We start from the raw sequence: 20,512 nt of genomic DNA on the forward strand, positions 1-20,512 counted from the left end.
TCATTTATGTCGTGTTTTCTTCTGGACCAACACAGATCTCTTGCCACGCCCCCCTCAGCCTTCCTGCACGGGGTCGTGACGTCACCATGTATCCGAAACTCGTACCACTCGCAGCCATTTTACTCCACGAAATAAACTTCATTCTCACCCCAAACTAGTCGCGGGAGACTACGACGCCGACACCCATGGGGGGAGCGCCATAGTTGAGAAGACGGGTCCCGGTGGGTTTTCCTGCGCCGACAATTCGGTAAGAATCTCGGTTAGCTTGCCTTGTTTTTAGCATGTTAGCTAAAGGGTTAGCTCGGTCCCGCTAACGGGCGAGATTGTGAGGGTTGTTGTTGGAGGGGACGTGATGCCCGGAGAAGAAACAGTGCCCCGGATCCTCGGACTACCTCTCGGCCACTGGATCCAGACACATGTTCGAACTAAAGTATTGTTTTACGACGCGTTTCGTGACATTTTATGCGAACTAAGCCGCTCCGTCTTTAACGAATCCTACTGTCACCTGTCAGATTTGTTAGCTAGTTACCAGATAAAAGTGCCATGTCACTCCACACCTGTGCTGTTTTTTTTTTAAACAAAAAATAAGAATATCTGATCTCGATCATAGGCACATAATCTGCATTACATCATAAAGAGACAAGTCATTGCTGACAAGAGTCACTGCGCTAATAGACATTGTTCCACGATGACGTTATCATCTCTCAGAGTAATCGATGAGAAGAAAAGCTGCATTAAATCCTCAAGTCTTACAATTTATGGGTAGGAATGTGTGCAATATTTTAAAGATTAATTGATGTATATGAAGCTAGTATTTTCTTTGACACTATTTGGTCATGTAGGATCATTTTGTCTAGTGATAAATATTGAGAAAGTTATGGATTATTAAAACAGCTGAACATGCACTACTTTCTGGTCAACCTCCTTAATGCTGAGTCAGTAGTGTTCGATATTTTAGATGTGACTTTTATGTTGGATCCCATTTTCGAAATGTCATAACTTGCTTAATATTTACCCCTTTTTTTTAAAAAGGGTTGGTATCATGATAAAGCTTGCTAAACAAAGAAACAGTTCTGATATGTAATAAAGGTGTTTATTTTGATTTTTGATTGATTAATAAATGTTAAATTAGAAATTATTGCTCTCAAAATATGCAAAGAAAAAAGCAAGTGACAAATCCGGATTAAAGAAACACGGCATACGTTGTTGAAATATACAGTAGTGGAAAGATAAAGCACAGTTGCGGTGTATTTTTATTGATTTAAATTCATGAAATTAGTGGGAATAAAATTTTGGTAAATATGGCTCAACCAGGCAAATCTGCAGGTAAAAAAGAATCAGTGTATGATTTTTGATCAATTTAGAAGATATTTTCCAGACTCATAGATAAATGTATAACGTATATTATTATAGAGATTCCAATTCATATTTTAATCGCCTCAGATGTTTTGCTCCGGAGTTTGGTCATTGAGGGAAAAATGTTGGTTTGAGATTTGCGGCGCATGTGATCAATCTGGAAATTTAGAATTTGTTGATAAACATGTGATCTCCGTCGTAAGTAATGTTGTATAGTGTTGATGCAAACAACGCAAACGTGGTGGACTGTCAGGGCCGTGTTGGGGAGCATGCAGTTGAAAAGTGTGGATTATAAACCCCAACATTATCCATGTGGTTGTATGGCGAAGTCATTAGCAAACGTCGTTTCGCACAGTCCTTGTGTTTTTCTTATTCCAACCTCCAAGTGCAGTATTACTTTACAGGAAGATCACTTCGGAGAAGGCTTTCCATAACTGCTCCCCAACTCAATTTGATCCAAATGAAAACAAACCTCTCAATGCAAGCGAGAGGGGGGATGTCTAAGCGTTTAACCTTTAACACAATACTTAAGCATCAGATCAACTCTAATTTCGAAATATTTTCTGACCATAGATACAATATTTAAAGTTTTTGTAATTGTGCAATTCTATCTGACCTTAAAAAAATGTGATTTCAGCATGTCTGACAATAGCCTTTAAAAAGAATTTAACCATACTTCAAGAATCACAGATTATCACAACTAATCCCAGTGTCCCATTTTAAAAGTTTGTAGTAGTTTTCTTTACTGTCACTTCCCTAACCCAACCGCTAACAGTGACCTCATCCATTTCCCAACACATCCCCCACCTATTTATGTAATGTGCTCATTTGCCAGTTGATATATAAACTGAATAGAACCAAAAACATTAGAAATGGAATGAAAACGGTATGAATTAAGCCTTTGAGTTTAACAGCTGAGAAACTGACCTTGTTTCGTTTTATACATCAAATAGTTTCTTGCTTAGAAATTCAGCAGACACAGGGGCATACTTTTCATCATTGTTTAATATTTATTGTGGCAAATGAAACAAAGAAGGTCAGGAAGGAAGCAGCAGCACTCTGTGGGAACAAGAGTTTCACCTCTGGTGAATGAACTCACTGGTGATGTCATCAGACTCTTCTTATCTTTGGATGAAAACAGACGTTTTTGTTGGACGAGACATGAGCTATTTAAGGCCTGTTACAGTGTTTGTGTGCGATTCTGTTATGTCATTAAGCACTTCTATTTTCAAGTCTTTATTTTGGGGATTAAGTGTGTGAAAAAATTAAACAAAGTATGATACGATGTTGCTGTTTCAAAACACTGGTTGTTAAAATATATATTTGTCTTTTATTTGTGTATAAAAGAAATTGTAATACCATCTGAAATGCATTAAAAATCAGGCTTTTGGCTACAATGTATAATATACAGCATATTTTTAAATGATGCACACAATTAAAATAGTAGATTACATTTAAATGAACTGACATCATGTCATGTATTTTTATGTATCATGGTTATCAAAGGAGCGCTAAAAGCACCACCTGACAACAAGTTAAACTGAGGTCGAACTATTTTCCTGTTCAACCAGTAGTGTGACCTCCTTTACCAAGACAAACAATCACTATCACAATATACTTCATTACATAACGCTTCAAGTCAGGCCAGTTCTTATTTTTTTAATATTTAGATATTTAGGGAAAAAAGCTGTAATGGGAAGTTATATTTGCTTCGGAATATCAAAAATGGACATCAACGTTTTTATTGTTTTACATTGAAAACGCAGTAATTATTTGTTTCTGTAGCACCAGAAAGACCTCTATAATGATGACCCGAGTGCGCGTAAATTGATACGTCAATCAATCCTGAACCCATTTATCTGCTTTGTAACCAAAGCACATGATTCGGCGAGTCCTGAGTGCACTTGTGGATGTGCACATGATTGATTTGTATTCCGAGAGTGTCTCCCTGCAGACTGCGGCGTAATGCCTTAGCTCTTTGGTAATCAGAGGCCAGTGTTTGTGTCGTCTCCACTTCCATATCCCCACAAGTTTTCCTAGCAACCAGAGAGTATCAGCAACCATTTCACCAACGGTTAACTTCCAAACTCTTTGGGATTTAAAAAAAACAACTGCCTTCTCTTCTTTACTCTATATTTACCAAGAACCTTGGGAAAAACTTTCAACATGCCACAATAAGTAAATAGATTTTCCCCATGGTAAAACATGATGACACAGATAGAAATGTACTAAAAAAGTAGTTTAGCAGCTGAGTCCAAAACATGGGACCCGGACCAGGCTCTACTAATGCCAAGCAATGTTATAAGATGAAAAATGGAGAGAGTATATAGCTTAAAATATTGACTTATATTTAAATCAATTAATTTCATTTTTGTTAGGATTTTAAGTTACTCTTAGCCAAATAGCCAATGGATTCATTGTATTAAAATGAAAGTAAAATCTCGTAACAACCCTGGGACATGCATAATCAAATTAATCAATAAACTTCATATTTCCCCAAAGAACTTAACTACACGTAAACAATCTATAAAGATTTGAAGAATCAATGTCACAACTAGCTCTATCAATCTTTATGTATATTAGATAAATAGTTTTATTAAGTACAGCTATGGTAAGTTTTATCTTTCTGTGGTAGCGCATCATTTCCATTAAACTCTATATTGTGTTCATATAAAAAGTATTGATTCATGTGTCAGTTGTTTTGTTCAAGTAACCCGTATGTGTCCGCTTGGACTCTTCAGTCTTGAGCCTTCAGCACTTCAGACCTACAGGGAGAAATAATGGCATCCACATGATCACAGCCAAATCAAACAGAACACGACTGGGGTGAAACGGGTAATAGATATATGTGGCACGTCTGCCCAAATCCAACTGTCGTCTGCTTTTTTTTTACGAGACTGCTGGGAAGCCTTGGATACCAAAATGTTTGTTTTGCTCTCTTAAGTGTTTCCGTTCCCTGCGTTTGAAACCACCACAGCGACGTCACCGTCCCGATTATGAACAGAGAGAACATTCATGCACACATTGGTGTTGTTTCTGCAGTACAGTGGTTTGAAGCCGTTATTGGGCGTAATAGCCGACCCGGCTCATTTAATGAATAATTTGGGCTGGAACTGAGCTCTTCCAGATGGCTTGACTCAAATGCCACCCTTTGCATTTCAACAGTTTGGTGAAGTCGTCATCCTGACAGCTTGGCGATTATGATTGGATGATGTCGAGTGATGCATTGGTCCTTCTGTTGAATCGCTGACTAATACTTGTCTCCCTGTCGAGCAGCAGGACAACAACCAAAGGGAAGGTGACCCCCATCACCAGTGGCTTGTCTCTTCTGAAGAAGAATGGAGCTACTAGCTCCTCAGCAGTTGCTTGCCTCTGGAGGGGAATGTGGGGTGACAGCTGTGTTGGTGCCCAGTCCCCAGAGTGAAGCTGTGACCCACGAGATGGAGGAACTGTCACTGCAACCGTCGCAGAACTTGCCACCACTGAATGAACGCAAAAATGGTAAGAGCATCATCCTCTTGGTGCAAGATGTTTTGGCATGTGGATACTTTTGGAAATTTTACTTCCTGTGATCAAGCTTTTTTTCTCGCCCTGTTTCTCTTTTGAGTGTATGACTGTCAAATATTTGAGGTTTGGAAAATGGTGACTTATTGTAGCCTGTTGATCTGTTACACTGCTGTAAATAATTAACTTAAAGGTTAAAGTGAAGGAGTTGTAGTGTGTAAACATTTATTTACCATTTTTTCAACTGAGCCTACATTTTAACTCTGTTGGAACATAAATGATACATACACTACAATGTAGATTTGTTAAAAATGTTTTTTTAATTAAGTCAAAAATATAAATAAATGTGAAATAAAATGCTTTTTAGTGTCTTTGCTCACTGGTATGAAGGTATTTCTGGACTTCTTTGTTGGGCTCACGTTATTCAAATTAAAAAAAAAAATTTGCACACGTGTATGCAAGTGTATGCGATGTCCACAGTAAAGTGCAACTTTTTCATCGCAAACTCAAGTTTCCAGAAAAGGTTTATTAGTTTGATCAAAAAATGTAAAAGTAAAATGTTGTTGCATTACACACTAAATTAAAGGTTGGTTAAGTTGGTATCCATTGGAACTCCCCGTAATCCCATTACAGCAAAGCCCTTCCAATAGTTATGAGACACTAATTATTTATTTTTGCAGACCACTTCAAATACTTTACTTTAGCCAACATGACAGATGAATCACAGAACTTAATTAACCGTTTTCTTTTATCTATACCACCTAAATCCTTAATTTTTCTGAAATTAACAATGCGCCTCATAAGCCTTTTTTTTAAATTAACACTGAATTTTATGAGGTACACGGTGGTCAAAAATCTGTCAAAATGTTTCTTGTGGTATTAATCCGTGAGGATCCATAGTAATAAACTTTGTGGAGTAATACAAGAAAGCTGCTCTCATATTAGTGAGAAATAAAGATGGAGATGGATGAAGAAAATTAACTTGTGGACAGTTATTGATTTTTAGAAACGTTTATGATCTGCGTAACCGTTTAAATGTGTAGACGGCGACGCCTCTAGTCTGTATTATTTCTTCACATTATTGAGCTTAAAGCCTCTAAACTGCACAAGGGGACGAAACAATTGTTTGTCCAGACTACAAGTGTGTCATCATTTGCTTCAAGCACCCTGAGCCTCCGTGAGCTTGGCATCAGGTCTGCACCATTCAAGGCTCACAAAGGTTCTTTCTTTTTTTTTATGCTTGAAGAGTGGACCGGGCTTCTGCTTCATGGTCATGTTATGTGAGCCTTCAGGCGGATGACCCCCACAGGGCTGGAGTGCACAATAAAGTGCATCAGGTGGTTCTTCGTGTCTGAAACTGAATAGGAAAATTGGCAAATTGGTGCGTCCACACTGCGCCAGGTTCCGTTCAGCTGTCAATATCTTTTGTTGGTATTAAACCTGTTGCTGCCTAGTTTCCAAATGAACGCTATAGATTCTGTTGAGTAAAGGTCGTCTGATCAGACTCAAGACGGCCAGTGTTGAATTGTTTGGCATCATCATGCTGCTGCTGCAGGACATTCCTGTCAAATGTGTGGAACATTTGATTGGAATGTCAACAGTAGTAGCACCCACTCCACTTTTGTCACTCCTCCTCCAGTGAGAACACACTTCATACTTTCCACTGTGAAAGCCGTGTCCAAGACTTTCCCAGCCGCACAGATCTCTCGCGTTCTTGCACGCAGGCGTTAATCTGCCGCCATCTCGATGGCGAGTGTGAGATTACTCGCAAAGGCAGGTGACCGTGAGAGTCGCCAGGTGGTTTGATACTATATAAGACATACACATTTTAATCATCCCAATACTGTTGGTTTGAAATTAATAGTACAAAAAATAAGAATCTCCTATAATTGAATAATTTACAGATCAAACATCAGCTCTACAACAATCTTGCTTTAATGTGTTGTTTTCAATTGAGATTGATTTGAAATGTAACCTGCAGAAGTCCCTCAAGGGCATGTACACGCCTTTTCTGCAATTTTAACCATCCACTAAAACTTCCCAAGCAGCTTAAGACTTTTCATGCCCGAGTAGACACACACCATGATAGTGAGAAGTCTTGCACTGAAGTGAGAGGAAAGTTTGGTTTTAAAACGTTCAATTCATACCCGAGTGAAGTTATGCACGAAACAAAAACATGTGCAAAGTAGTTTTTTTGTCATTTTCAAAAGTATAAAATATATATTCAATATAGTTATTTGAAAAAAGGGTCATTGATTGCTCAATTGTTTTGATTTAGTAATGTGTGGTAGATCAATGTAGACGGTCAGAGGAGCACATTTCGCAGCTTGTGTCTTTATCACCATTGTTCACTTGGGTCAGAGGTCAAGCTGTGTTTTGTCCGCCAGAGCAGCATTTCCCGAACTACAATTCCACTTACTGGAAGTGTCTGTGAATCATTTTGGTTCAAGGAACACAACGCTGCTGTCACACTTGGTTCTCTGTCTGATATCAAACTGTTCCACTATGGTGAACAATAATTTTTCTTGTCATGAGATAATATTGTTTTTATGACGAAAACATTTGTTAAGGTTGAACCCTCTGACTCTCCTGTCTTGTCCAGTGAACAACTAATTATGCCATTACATTTTATTTAAAGTGTCAAATCATGACAGTTATCTAGACAGTTTAACGGTCAATATCAATAATGCTAATCATGATGATGCAACTGATACACAGCTTGCAGAGAAAAGTGGAATTGAGAATTACACTTGTATTAAAGTCCATCTTACACCAGATGACACCGGAGTTTGATCCAAAAGCTTTGTGAAGGTGTGTAAATCTGTGTGTGGCCCTAATCCGACTTTAAACCTGCTCTGTAAATGGTGCCAAGAGCATCAGTGATGGTATGGCTCAAATCTTCTCGGGTGTCATGTTTCAGTGCAGTCTGTTGTCTGACACCAGGATGTGAGTTATATTTAAGTTGGCGACAAGAGGCTGTAATGAGGTTGTTTTTGGAGTTCCTATTTTTAACTTTTTCCTTCTTGATAGTTTTGATCAGATATTTGTGCTTAAACATCTTTTTCTCATCTGCCTTTTAGTTTATTTTGACGTTTTTCAAATTAAATTGTCCTTTTTCCCCTGTTTTTATCCCAGTCCTGCAGCTGAGGCTTCAGCAGAGGCGAACCCGGGAGCAGCTGGTGGAGCAGGGCATCATGCCACGTGAGTTGCTGCTCGCCATCTAATCACAAATAAAGCCAACACAGAGCGACCAGTGCAGGATTCTTGCCCAGAACTAACAATTACAATACATCAGTTCTAACCCAGGATTTGAAGGGGGTTGAATTAGGTTGCTTACTGACTGGAATAGAATTTAATATTTTTTGTGGTATCAATAAAGCTTCATATTAACATTAAAGTTCAACAAATTATTTCTTCTGGCAATGATTCTGAAAAGTGATCTAGTTTTGAAATCCTCATGATTTGACTGCTGTGAGTCTTGGGTTGTCGTCTTCTACCAATGCAGATGTGCATAAATTGTATTATAACTTGAATAGAACCGATTTTGCGCCAATAACATCAAAGAGCTTTATAGGTTACCTTTAATATCCCCATTATCTATGCTCACGTCTTCATCATGCTTACACTTTAAAGCAAGATATTCTTTTCATAAATCCTTTAAACAGGAAACTGGAATCTGTTGCAACATTTTCCGTTACTTTGAAACCATTTTAAAGCTTTTATAGGCAACATATTATTTAAAAAATATATATATATATATCTTAGTAAATGATTGTTTAATTTTGCACCGTCTTGACTCACAGTACGACTCCTGCTATTATTTCAACTGTGCTCTTTATGTACTTTTGAGACGTAAAAGTTACCAGAAAGATTAAAACCAAAGCTGAAACAAGAACCTATTGTAAATAAATATACATGCTGTAGTAGTATTTTTCTAAAAAAAAAGGCCCATAAAACATTACCTCTGTCACAAAGCTAATTATAAATAAAGAGATTCACTCATTTTGGCAAGTAAAATGACAAAAAGAAAATGCTGATGGCTTTTTTTTTTTAAGTTTATCTCTAAACTACAACAGAGAAATACATGTACCGTGATTCTATGATGTCATATCCGACTGACTGACAAAGTAGGGTTTCTAAACACACCACAATCAGGGGGGAGCAGGTGAGACCAATGGGGTCAATCGGGTCAGGAGCACAAGAGGTAGTTGACAAGACGGAAACACACAGGGATCTGGACTTCACAATAAAACCAGGAAGTGAGACAAGTGATTGCACATAGATCAAAGAACATGAAAGAATGAGTGAAACAAAATGCTGTTTTTGGCATGGGAATTTGTTACAGCTGTAGTTTCAGTTTCCCCTTTATCGTAAATAACAATGAGAAATATATCAGTTCTATCTATCTATCTATATCACACAGGAAGAGCAGATGGACAAGGACAAGGACTGACAGACTCTGTGAAGCAATAAAGGAAGTTGTTTTAAAGAACACCAGTAGACAAACGGACACATACGAATGAATGAATTCGGTTTAATCTGTAATCTTTTAAACGTGTGGAGGATTGTGGTTAACATTAAAGCTCTTTGTTCCCTCAACCACAACCTATGAACCTCATAACAATGGGTGGAATAAAGCCACTTCTGTGAACAATAAAGGCACAATCTGAAATATTTACCGCACATATTTATGTAGGGAAGCGACGACACAGCTTAACCTTTGATTTGTCATTTTGAGAGTGTTTCTCCATGTTGCAGCGTTGAAGAGCCCGGCAGCTTTTCATGGCCAGATCCGCAGTCTGGAGCGAGCCCGGGTGAGTCAGGCTCTCATGTCTCCTGGACAACTAGCAAACTAGCAAGTGTAAATAACAAAACTGTCAAATGTGTTTGTCCCTCCTCAGACTGAGAATTTCCTCAAGCACAAGATCCGCAGTCGTCCAGAGAGGGCAGAGCTGGTCAGAATGCACATCCTGCAGGGTATTAAGCTGATGATTCACCTTGTTTCTTCACCTGACCTTATGTTTCTTTTTACATTGAATAATGTATAATCCTTTAACTTTTTAACTCAATAAAAGCTTGTCATTATACTTTTTTATCCAACATTTTATTAATTGTCCAACTCATTTTTAAATGTGTATATTGTTTATAACATACAGTACCTCCTTGTGCTAAACATCGTATTACTTCAGATGCTTTTTGTGTGCGTGTAAATCTGATGGTTGGTGTTCTCTTTTGAATGATGGATCTGTTATGGTTTGTTTCTGGTAGAGACCGGAGCTGAGCCTTCACTGCAGGCCACACAAATGAGGCTGAAAAGGGCTAGACTGGCTGATAATCTTAATGAGAAAATAGCACAAAGACCTGGGCCCATGGAGCTGGTGGAGAAGAATATCATTCCCGTGGATTCCAACCTCAAAGAAGCCATTATAGGTGAGAGACACCAACTCAAGAACCATGAGATAGGTAAAATGCAATTTTGTTTCTGATATGCAATTTCCGATATTGTCATTTCATTCACCTATTTCCTCAAACCAAGTGCACAATTTTTAATTTACATAAACGAACATTAGTACTCTTAATTTCAGACTGAAATCTAGTGTCTCCTATACAAGTAAAGTGGAGGTTTAATGACTTAAAAATTGGCTAAATATACCAAAGTACAGAGTAACCCTCTGTATGTCACTTTGGCGGCACCGAAGAGCAATCGCAGCAACAGGCTCCACTCGACACAACACATCTTGTTGACCTGATATTGTTTTCTACACATTTGTCGTCATGTTAAAGTTAGAACACATAGTATGTTTTGATGTTTATTTAATTAACGTCAAGGGTGTAACTGACAATTGTTTCTGGTGACATTTCCTGAAAATAGAGAACAAAGCAGTAAAACGACAACAAAACCATATGGTTTACGGATGTTTATTAGTCAGATACAATCCTTCATGAATGCATATAATAATTAATTATTTTCTTGATCAGTTGGCCAGGTGAACTACAGCAGAGTTGTGGATGAGGACAGCAACGATGCTCTGTCACCAGAACAACCAGCAAGCCAAGAATCTGTGAGTTCTGCACCTTCACCTGGTGAGACTAGAGTCCCAGAGACTCCCTCTCCGGTTTCCTTTCCAATGCAACCACTAAAGTCCAGCACAATTCTACAGGTTGGTAAACCTTCTGCTTGACTCAGATGTATGGTGGAGCTTCATTTCCTTTTTCTCCAGACGGTCCCACTTCCCACTGCACCTGTTGTGACAGACTTCATGAGGGTTCTCACTCCCTGTGAGCCACCAGTGAGCCGCACCACTATATCTGCTGTTCCGTCTATCCCGACTGTTACCCTCTCCAGACCAGGACCAACACTCATCAAAGTAAGAAGACGATGTTCTCCTCTTTTTTTAAGATTAAAGTCAAGCTTTTTTCTAACTTCATCTTCTGACCACAGCAAAGTCAGCATAAGCTTCCTTCAGAGAAGAGCCGCAGCAAGAAAGGCAAAGAGGCAAAATCCAGAGTGAAGAAGCTCAAGTACCACCAGTATGTCCCCCCTGACCAGAAGCAGGAGGCCAGTGAACTCTCTATGGACTCGTCCTACTCCCGACTTCTGCAGCAGCAGCAGCTGTTCCTTCAGCTGCAGATCCTCAGTCAGCAGCAGCAGCACTACAACTATCAGACCATCCTGCCAGCACCACTGAAGTATGTGTCCCAGAACTGTGTTCATAGTAGTCCTGCTGTCGGATCATTATGATAAAATGTGTAGAAAACGTCGATATTAAGTCGCAGCAGGTCAAGTCATTAATCTGAAGCTACCCTTTCCTCTTATGAGATGATTCAATTTGTTGCCCATCTTTGACTGCCCTGCTCATCATCTTCTACAGCATTTTATTTCTATATCCTTCAATGTAATCCTCTTCACCAGAAGTAAAAATGTTCTTTCTGTCTGTATTGTGCACAGACCTGTAGCTGAGAGTCAGAGCACTGCTGCGAGTACCATTGTGGTGTCGCTGCCCACTGCACCACCTCCGCCGCCTCCCCTGCCTCCTGCATCAAGAGCCAATAACTCGCTGTCACACCGCAAGCCTGGAGTCTTGCCTGCAAACCTGGAGGAGATGAAGGTAATTGTTCGAATGAACAATGGTTGTTGTTATTCTGTCATTTTTAACGATGATTCGGAAATGTTTTGGCAGCTTAAATGTTATAGTTGGCGTTAGGGGTGTCAACGTTTGCAATTATTTCCTACACCTGCAGACGATGCTCGTAACTGTCGTGTAGCTGGCTACAAACAGTTACACTATATAACCACAAGAGGATTCATTCAAACTCCTACCCATTACAGCAAAGCCCTTACAGTACTTATCAGACAAAAAAATATTTGTTCTTGTAGACCCATTTCAAATGAGTACCAAAAAATAGCCAACATAACAGATAAATCGGAGTATGAGACGCGCTTAAAATCTTTAAATGTCCTCAAATATCACCTTATGAGTAGTATGTATAAATTCAAGTTTAAATTACCGACCTTGAAGCCATTTTATTCAGTACACAGCGTTCAAAAAATGTCAAAATGTTACTATGGCACTTGTGGATTAATGCTACGAAGCTTGTGAGTAGTCACTGTCAAAGTGTCAAAAACTTTATTGACACGAAAGTCTACACTCACTACTCCTACTACTACTAAACTACTCTGATGTTAGTAAGTAAATAAGTAATTTATATTTATAGAGCGCTTTTCTAGACCAGGGTCACAAAGCGCTTAAACAATAAAAAATATATATATATATATATATACTAAAAAGATCAAGAATGGTAAAAACTAATGTTTTCCAGGTGGCTGAGCTGAGGCTGGAGCTGAAGCTGCGAGGTCTCCCGGTGTCTGGAACCAAAACTGACCTGATCGAGAGGCTGAAGCCCTTCCAGGACTCTCCACCCTCCGCAAGTTCTTCTCCCGCTCCTGCTCTTGCTGTAACCACCATCACCTCCATGCCCATGGACATCTCCTCCACCACCACCAGCACCCCTGCTTTTCTCATTCAAGCCAAGAAGTTGGGTCCAGACAACATGAGCTCCTCGCCGCCAGTGTCTCCTAACCCCTCTGACGTCATAACCGTCCAGCAGGATGTGTGCATGTCTGAGGTGAAGCCCGAGGCCCCGCTGAGGTCAGTCCTTCACTCTGTGCCCGAGGAGAAGGACAGGAGGCTTCATGAGAAGGAGCGACAGATCGAGGAGTTGATGAAGAAGCTGGAGGAGGAGCAAAGGTTGGTGGAGGAGCTAAAGATGCAGCTGGAGGTGGAGAAGAGAGGACAGACGGACAATGGACCAGTCCAGCTTAGTCCATCCCTGCTGATGACCTCGACTCCTCCAAACTCTTTCCCTGTGAAGGCAGAGAATGCTCGTCTGTCCAGCTGTTCTCCAACCACTAACTCCCTCCTGCAATCCTTCAAGACTCCAATACAAAATGCGGTCAAGCTTGAGGATGTGACAGTTTCTTCTGGCAAGCCAGTTCAGATCCAGACCCAAACCCATGTCCTTGGCCAGATCCAACCTCAAATCCAGACCCCAGTGAGTTTGAGTCCACAGACTTTCCATCGAAGCAAGCAGTCCCAGTCCAACAGCTCTGGACTTCAGCAGTTCTTCATCAGCCACTCTGGAGGAGTGTCCCAGGTCCTCGGTCAGCCCCAGACCATCCTGACTCAACCCGCTCATCCTCTACTGACGACCACTGGTCAGACAGGAACTCAGATTCTTCTCCCGGTATCACTTCCCAACAACACTGCAACTATTCAAGTGCCGAACACCACGGTTGGTCTCCAGGTACGACTCTTAATATGTTCTGATGGAAACTGTTTCTAACCACATTTCTCCTCCACCCCAGCCGATTCTCCAGGCCACTCTCTCTAACCCAGGTCTGGTCCAGAACCCGCAGAGCTTCAAGATCGAGAACGCAACAGGCCAGCAAGTCAACCACACACCTCTGCTCCAGGTCAGCCCTTGTCACATTTACTTCTATTATTTTAAGGATTTGTTTGTCACTGACGTGTAGCGTTTTCAAGTAGCTCTAGATGTAATTGCTCCACCCGCTGTTCAAACTGTGTTACTGCAAACTGAAGTCTGAAGCCCTGCAAGGTGTGCATTTGTTAACAATAACAAAATAAACTTTTGTACAGGCTTACTATTTTTTCTCTGTAAGATTGGACTTTGATCACCTATTGGTAATGAACCGAACTGGTCTCTGTGCGGGAGTTTGATGGTTTTAATGAGAAGCTGATGCGATTTTTGAATAACTTTTTACGGCATGTTAACCCTTTAAATCTTGTTCTGAATGCAATAGCTGTATTTATTATAGGCATGCCTGTAACACTTGTGTCAATGAAGTCTCATCTATTGCCTCTCCTTGGGAGCGCAATATTGCCCCAAGTGAGGAGTTGGTCAAGAAAATGTTTTACCTGAAAATGTGTTAACAGCCAAGTACGTACATGAGGGGAAACAATGAATTCCTTTTTAGTTAGTGAAGGTACAGGACACCAGATTATATAAAGAATTGCATGATTAACCTCAACGTTCATTTGTTGAAACCTGTGTATTCATGTATTCACAATATGTATCTTCCCACAGACTCTGACCATGTCCAATACCACTGCTGGTTCAGGGAACCAGGCGAGGCCTGAGATGACTCCCCAGTGTTTCCTGAGGAGATCTCCAGAGAACAGTGTCTCACCTCGCATGTCTCCAAACCACCACGTCACTAACGGACCTCTCAATAAGGTAGATCAGCTGGCGTCTGAACAAACATTGGCTTTAATCTCATTGGGCCAGTTGTTGGCTTGGATTAAATACTGGAAATGTGTTGTTCAAAAGGGAAAGAAGGATTCTTAGATCAGATTGGATCATGGGATCATAGTTTTTATCTGGTTGTTCAAAACATTTTAGTAGGATCTCGATTAAGCCTTTCAGTATAGTGAAGAAAACATGAAATAAAACACGTATACATTTTACGTTTAGAATATAATGTATGAATTTATTTTTCGTATAATCTCTCAAATTAAATGAAAAAATTAAAGTGACTCACTGTCCACTACCACTACTTTTGGGACTAATCCGTCCCACTCATGTGTTCTCTACCTCCACCTTCACAGTCCTCTTCTCCGTCCCATCCAACCTTCATCCTTCAGCCCGCCTCACTGCCTCAGCCTCCGAAAAACCGAGAGCCTCCTCGTTACGAGGAGGCTGTGAAGCAGAGTCGCAACCAGATGGTCAACAATGATTCACAGGTACGACACAGGAGAGGAGATGCTTTGTAGGAGATGGATTGAGGGAATTTTACTTTAAATTGTCAATCGATTAAGAATTTAAATACAACAGGAGTCCTGCGAATCCTATAAAAGTGTTTTAAAAGGAATTACATGAATGAATCCAAAATTAAATTAGCATTAACATGTTAATTACCAATCTGACTTAACATTTTTTGTGAGTTACAAATTATAAACTATTTGTTAGCATCTATTTAAAAAACAATATTTACAGATTCACGATCACAACAGCGGACCTTTTTTTTTCCATATTTTGGTTAATTGTCGAGTTGGTGTTGAATTTCTTTTCAATTGTTATTACATTTTTTTTTTATTATAAAGTCTTTCATATAACTTTCCCGTAGGACCTCTGCATTAAATCTGAAAAGTTTTCATAAACTAAAAAAAATGACATTAATTAATTTGTCACGTTTAAGACATTTTTGTGAACCTTCCACTCGTGTCTCACCAGGTTTCCACTGCATCCAGTCAGCAGATGGACGACTTGTTCGACATTCTCATCCAGAGTGGAGGTGAGTGAAGCGCTTCAGGTGTTGTGATCCCTTTATTGTTGTCAACTGTGCAATATTAAGTTGAATATCTTCTTCAGAAATCACTCCGTTCGTGCAGCAGGATCCTCCCGTGTCCCTCAACAAGACGCTTCCCGTCAAAGCCAGCGTCACCACTCTCCCGTTCAACACCGCCCTGTGCAGACACCCGCCTCAGATCCAGGTGGCCCCGCCTCCGACCCTCAATCCTTTCATGGACCCCAACCTGTCCAGCTTCTCCTCGCTGGCGACGGACAATCAGCTGGAAGCCTTCCTGGAGGGCACGCTGGCAGACACGGCGTCCGACCCGCGGACTCACGCCCTGATGGAGGAGCTGCAGGCGCAGCTGATGGAGCAGCAGCCCTACTCGCCCATGGACACGTCGGACCTCTCCTTCTCCTCCTCGCCCCCGTCCTCGCTCAACATGGGGCTCTCGGACCCCACCCTGGACAACATGGAGTGGCTGGATCTCATGCCGCCCGTGTCCGGCGGCGCTCTGACACCACTGGGCATCCCTGCGGACCTGCTGGACCACGACCTGCAGCTGCACTGGGACTAAAAGAAGGGAGGTCTAGAGAGGGAGAGAAGCGGGTGAGTGAGTGTTTGCACAGAAATATTTGAAACGGATTCTACGTCGTCAGACTCCTGATCACAACCAGATGGCGTCGACAATATCTGGTCGCACAGACAGACTGTAAATATCGTCACTTTCATCCTCTCAGACCGATGATGATGATGATGAGGAAGATGTTGTCGCACGCACCGACAACTGTTGACACAAGAGTTGGACTCAACTATTTAAACCCAGCACAGTTAATCCTATTTAATAATTCTCACAGCAAAGCCCATTTATCCCAACTCGTCTAACAGGGAATCTGCTGCTTCTCTATATATCAGTGCAGGCGGTGGAAGTTTAATTTCCTCAGTATATACTGTGACTGCTGTGGAATCGACAAAAACATAATCAAGCGAAATATGCCAATAAAATATAAACCATTTGTTAAAAAAAACCAATTGAAAAAATCAGATCCCAATATTCACTCAAATTATTTCCCGATGGGTAAGAAATATTTACTAAAAAATACAAACAAAGAACTTGCAAAGGTTTTTTATACTTCTATAAATGTAACTTCACTCAGCCAATCACACTGCAGCACCAATGATGAGTTATTAGTGTGACACGCAATAAAAACGAATGCACTGTAGGTATATATACATGAGTTAAATGTAATTTTAACTTGAGTTTAACAGCATGACACTCTTATCTGTCACAGTTTGACACAACTTTGCTCGTCATTCTTACGTTGAGTCATTTGACCTCAGGGTCCTGGAGTAGACCTTAAAGTGCGAGCTCGTGCAGCCGAGGAGACCAATGACTGTTAAAGCTGCTCGACTGTCACTAACTGGCCTGCACTCCGTTGGGAAAATGGGCTTCGCCTCTCGGACTGCATCTGCAGACCGGTCGAGGCGGTTCTCCTCACCTGCTGTTTATCACACTGCTCCCACCAATGTTGACCTATCGCAAATCGAGCTGAGGAACCAATAAGGACCTCCTCAGAGTGGAGCTATGCACTAACAACCGGCGCCTGGTGGAGACGCGAACATATCTGCAGCCCGACAAGATTGTGATCCACTTTGCTTCTTGAATGTATTTCGGCCAATAATGGAGACGAAGATCAACTCCACCCTGGCAGCTCTTTTTTTTTTTCCACTCGTGAACAACCGTGAAGGGAACAAATATGTGTGTGTTTGTATTGCAACACTAGTTGACTCGCTCGACACGGCCGGCAAACAATCGTCTGAACAACAGAGTGTTGCAAAGTGTGTGTTTGTCATCCTGTCTTTTGCATGTTCTGCATGACCGTGTTCTTCACAGACATATCCAAGCGCTGGCACGACTTCTGACGACTGTTGTGAACAACTTCAGTGCCACAGACGCGCGTTAGCAAAGTTCAGAGATCTCGGCTTGTTGCGCCATTGTTTTCATGCTTCTGTACTTGCGTCGTATGCCACTAGAGGGCAGCGTTATTTCGCCCTCTTTCCCCAAACCAACCACTGCTAGATCAACACACACACACACACACACACTACATACTCAGTGCCGCACAAAGGATGTGGTGATATATTTTCAGAAACGCACATGTTAGTGATAATCACAACATTCTTCAGCGAACAACACAAACGTAAACTTGCACAAAACATAATTAGACTCACTATGTCCTTCTCATCAACACACGCTTTAAAACACCGATACACATCGACTCACACCAAAGATATACAAGGAGATGATGACAACTATACACACATTATTCACATTTGCTGAGACACTTCGGGTACACAAGCATGTCAAAGTATTCAGATTAACACAAATACACAAAAGAAACGTTTCAGAAGGAGAGTTGCACAACATTTGAATTGAAGTGCCGACTTTACAACACATACACACACTTGTTGGCTCCAGTTCAAGCTAAGATTTGTAAAGCGACACAAACACAAAAGCTCACGATCAAACACTGAGAACAAAACCTATGGTGACGCACATTCAAACAGTGCGACTGTTGTGGAAAATACACACATACACACACTCGTGTAAAGACAAATGATAGTACTTACAAGATGACACACTCAAACATTGAAATTGTGTAGTTTGTTAAAGACAAACATGTAGTGACACGCACAAGCTGTTGTAAGAAGAAGGTGTGACACACAGTCGGAGACGCACACGCGCACAAATATAGGAATTATCATGAAGGGTTGTCGACTCATGAACGTAATGACACACACCTCGACACACACACACGCACTGACACAGAAGGAAAAGTCACCCGAGCTGACCCGCACACATCCTCGTGTCTTCAGCGCGTTCTCTAGACGTTGTGTGTCGTCGCTCAGCAATACTGTGTGCGTTTGTGTTGCACTTGTTCTGTCGAGACGTACGCAGAGGCTGCTAACCACACTGTGGGCCGGACGGTCGAGGGTTTGAATCCCAGCGCAGGACATGCTGGTGTTTTTTTGACGACGCGTAACAGCTCAAGACGATGATGACGATGATGATGATGTCATCAGTTGACCAACATTCAAGTCCAACGAAGCTTTAGCCAAAATACTGCACGTTCGCTTGTTTGTGTGAATTATTATTATTATTTTTTAAATTGTCACTTGATCTTTCACTGACACACACTCTCGTGCTAATGTCTACACGCTGGTTTATGTGTTGATCTCTGTTTTTTTTTTTGCTGAGATGTTCTATATTTTGATTGCAGTCTTGACTCATGTGACAACACCTCCTGTGGGCCAGAAGGGGGCAGCAGACGACAACAATTTGTACTGTACCGTCAGCTTCTGCCTTGGTTTGAATCAGAAGTTTATAAAACGACTGGACTCTGAGAAGCACTTGAGATATTGAGTATCTCGTATCTGTTTGTATAGTTTCCGATCAACAGTTCGTCACGACACTCGCTTTCTTCGCCACACTCTGCCCCCTGGTGTTCGCCATATGATTTGCACATTGTGTAAATATTTATATAGATGTTGATGCATATTTTTATACATGTGTAACGTCCGTTTGCTCTCCATTTTGTAAATACTCCGAAGATGTATATAAGCCGTGTGTATGCCTCTTTGTGTCAATAAAATATGGTGAGCTGTACCGGTGTGTCATCATTGTGGTTGTAAAAAATAATTACACTAAAATAAACTTAAAACTCTTGATTGTATATTAACATTACCGAGGTCTGTTCTGAAGGAAGTTTTACAAAGTGTTCTATGAGAGAATCCATGAAACTGACAACAGTTCTGTCTTTATTTACTTTTTATTAAGTCATTAATGTTTTAATTTCTAAAATATCTTGTTTTATTTCCACTTTTCACATTCACCATTATTATATTTTAGGTGTCAAATTACACTGAATTTACAAGAATAGCTGCTCAAAAAAAGAATGTGGATTATAATGATGGGTTGATAGAGAGTCAGTCCACCAGATGGCGCTTTGCTCCATGATCAAGTGTAACATGTATTCTTTTGATACATTGAATGATCACCTCGTCACTGCTGGATTTTGACTGGAGGATGTTTTTTTTTTAGATTTTTATTATACAAGAGAGAAGATAAAACAGTCCAAAACCAACTTGAACTGATGTTAGCCTGTGTCCAGAGTTTTCTTACTATTTTACACAAATAATCCCAGTTTCCTAAAATCTGGGATGTGATCTCAACCCACATGTTCACCTCAGTCAGGAAAATAAATTCCCCTTCACAAACCCAGACATATTCTGAGCATGATTTTCGCAGATTTATACAGAATTTGGGCGGAAACAAGTGACTTTTGATGTGTCACACACTGATGATGATGTCATCATGCAGGATAAGAACAAGAGCCGTAGTGAAGGAAACTATTGTTGGAGCGACTTCCTGTGCAGCTGCTCACAGCTGGACACATACACACACACACACACACCCCCCCACACACACACACACACACACACACACACACACACACACACACACACAACTGCTGTCTCATGTTCTAGGGCATGCTGGTGATAGTGATGTCATCCCATCAGCTACAAACAAAGTGTGTTTCAGTGCAGATGGTTGTGTGTTCAGGTTCCATCTACGGTGTGTGTGTGTGTGTGTGTGTGTGTGTGTGTGTGTGTGTGTGTGTGTGTGTGTGTGAGAGAGACAGGGAGGTGAGGCAGGACGGGGAGGAAAGTCGGGCATCCTGCCATCCTGCAGCTGATATGACAAACGAGGGCTGCAGCAGCAGACGAGTAAAGATCTTCCTGCGTCAGTCGTCTACACTTAAGACTCTCAGACCCCCCCCC

At 40.9% G+C, this 20,512-nt stretch overlaps 1 protein-coding gene across 2 annotated transcripts; it reads left to right on the top strand.

The window, feature by feature from the left end:
- Window positions 1–84: 84 nt before the first annotated feature.
- Window positions 85–19,337, top strand: mrtfba (myocardin related transcription factor Ba). 2 transcript variants are annotated; one of them, XM_087783792.1, is made up of 16 exons: window positions 85–247; window positions 4,633–4,857; window positions 7,996–8,061; window positions 9,619–9,674; window positions 9,762–9,837; window positions 10,129–10,323; window positions 10,840–11,021; window positions 11,082–11,228; window positions 11,303–11,550; window positions 11,810–11,969; window positions 12,682–13,665; window positions 13,727–13,834; window positions 14,467–14,616; window positions 14,988–15,122; window positions 15,613–15,673; window positions 15,751–19,337. In XM_087783792.1, exons 2-16 carry the CDS (start codon window positions 4,695–4,697, stop codon window positions 16,245–16,247), a joined length of 3,228 nt encoding a protein of 1,075 aa, XP_087639918.1. In that variant the 5' UTR covers window positions 85–247; window positions 4,633–4,694; the 3' UTR covers window positions 16,248–19,337. The 2 variants fall into 2 exon arrangements, with proteins under 2 accessions (XP_087639918.1, XP_087639919.1); XM_087783793.1 differs by having other exon boundaries at window positions 86–247; window positions 10,129–10,290.
- The last annotated feature ends 1,175 nt before the right edge of the window (window positions 19,338–20,512 follow it).

Source organism: Callionymus lyra, chromosome 2, assembly GCF_982586985.1.
Source record: "Callionymus lyra chromosome 2, fCalLyr1.hap1.1, whole genome shotgun sequence".
Taxonomy (NCBI): Eukaryota; Metazoa; Chordata; class Actinopteri; order Syngnathiformes; family Callionymidae; genus Callionymus; species Callionymus lyra.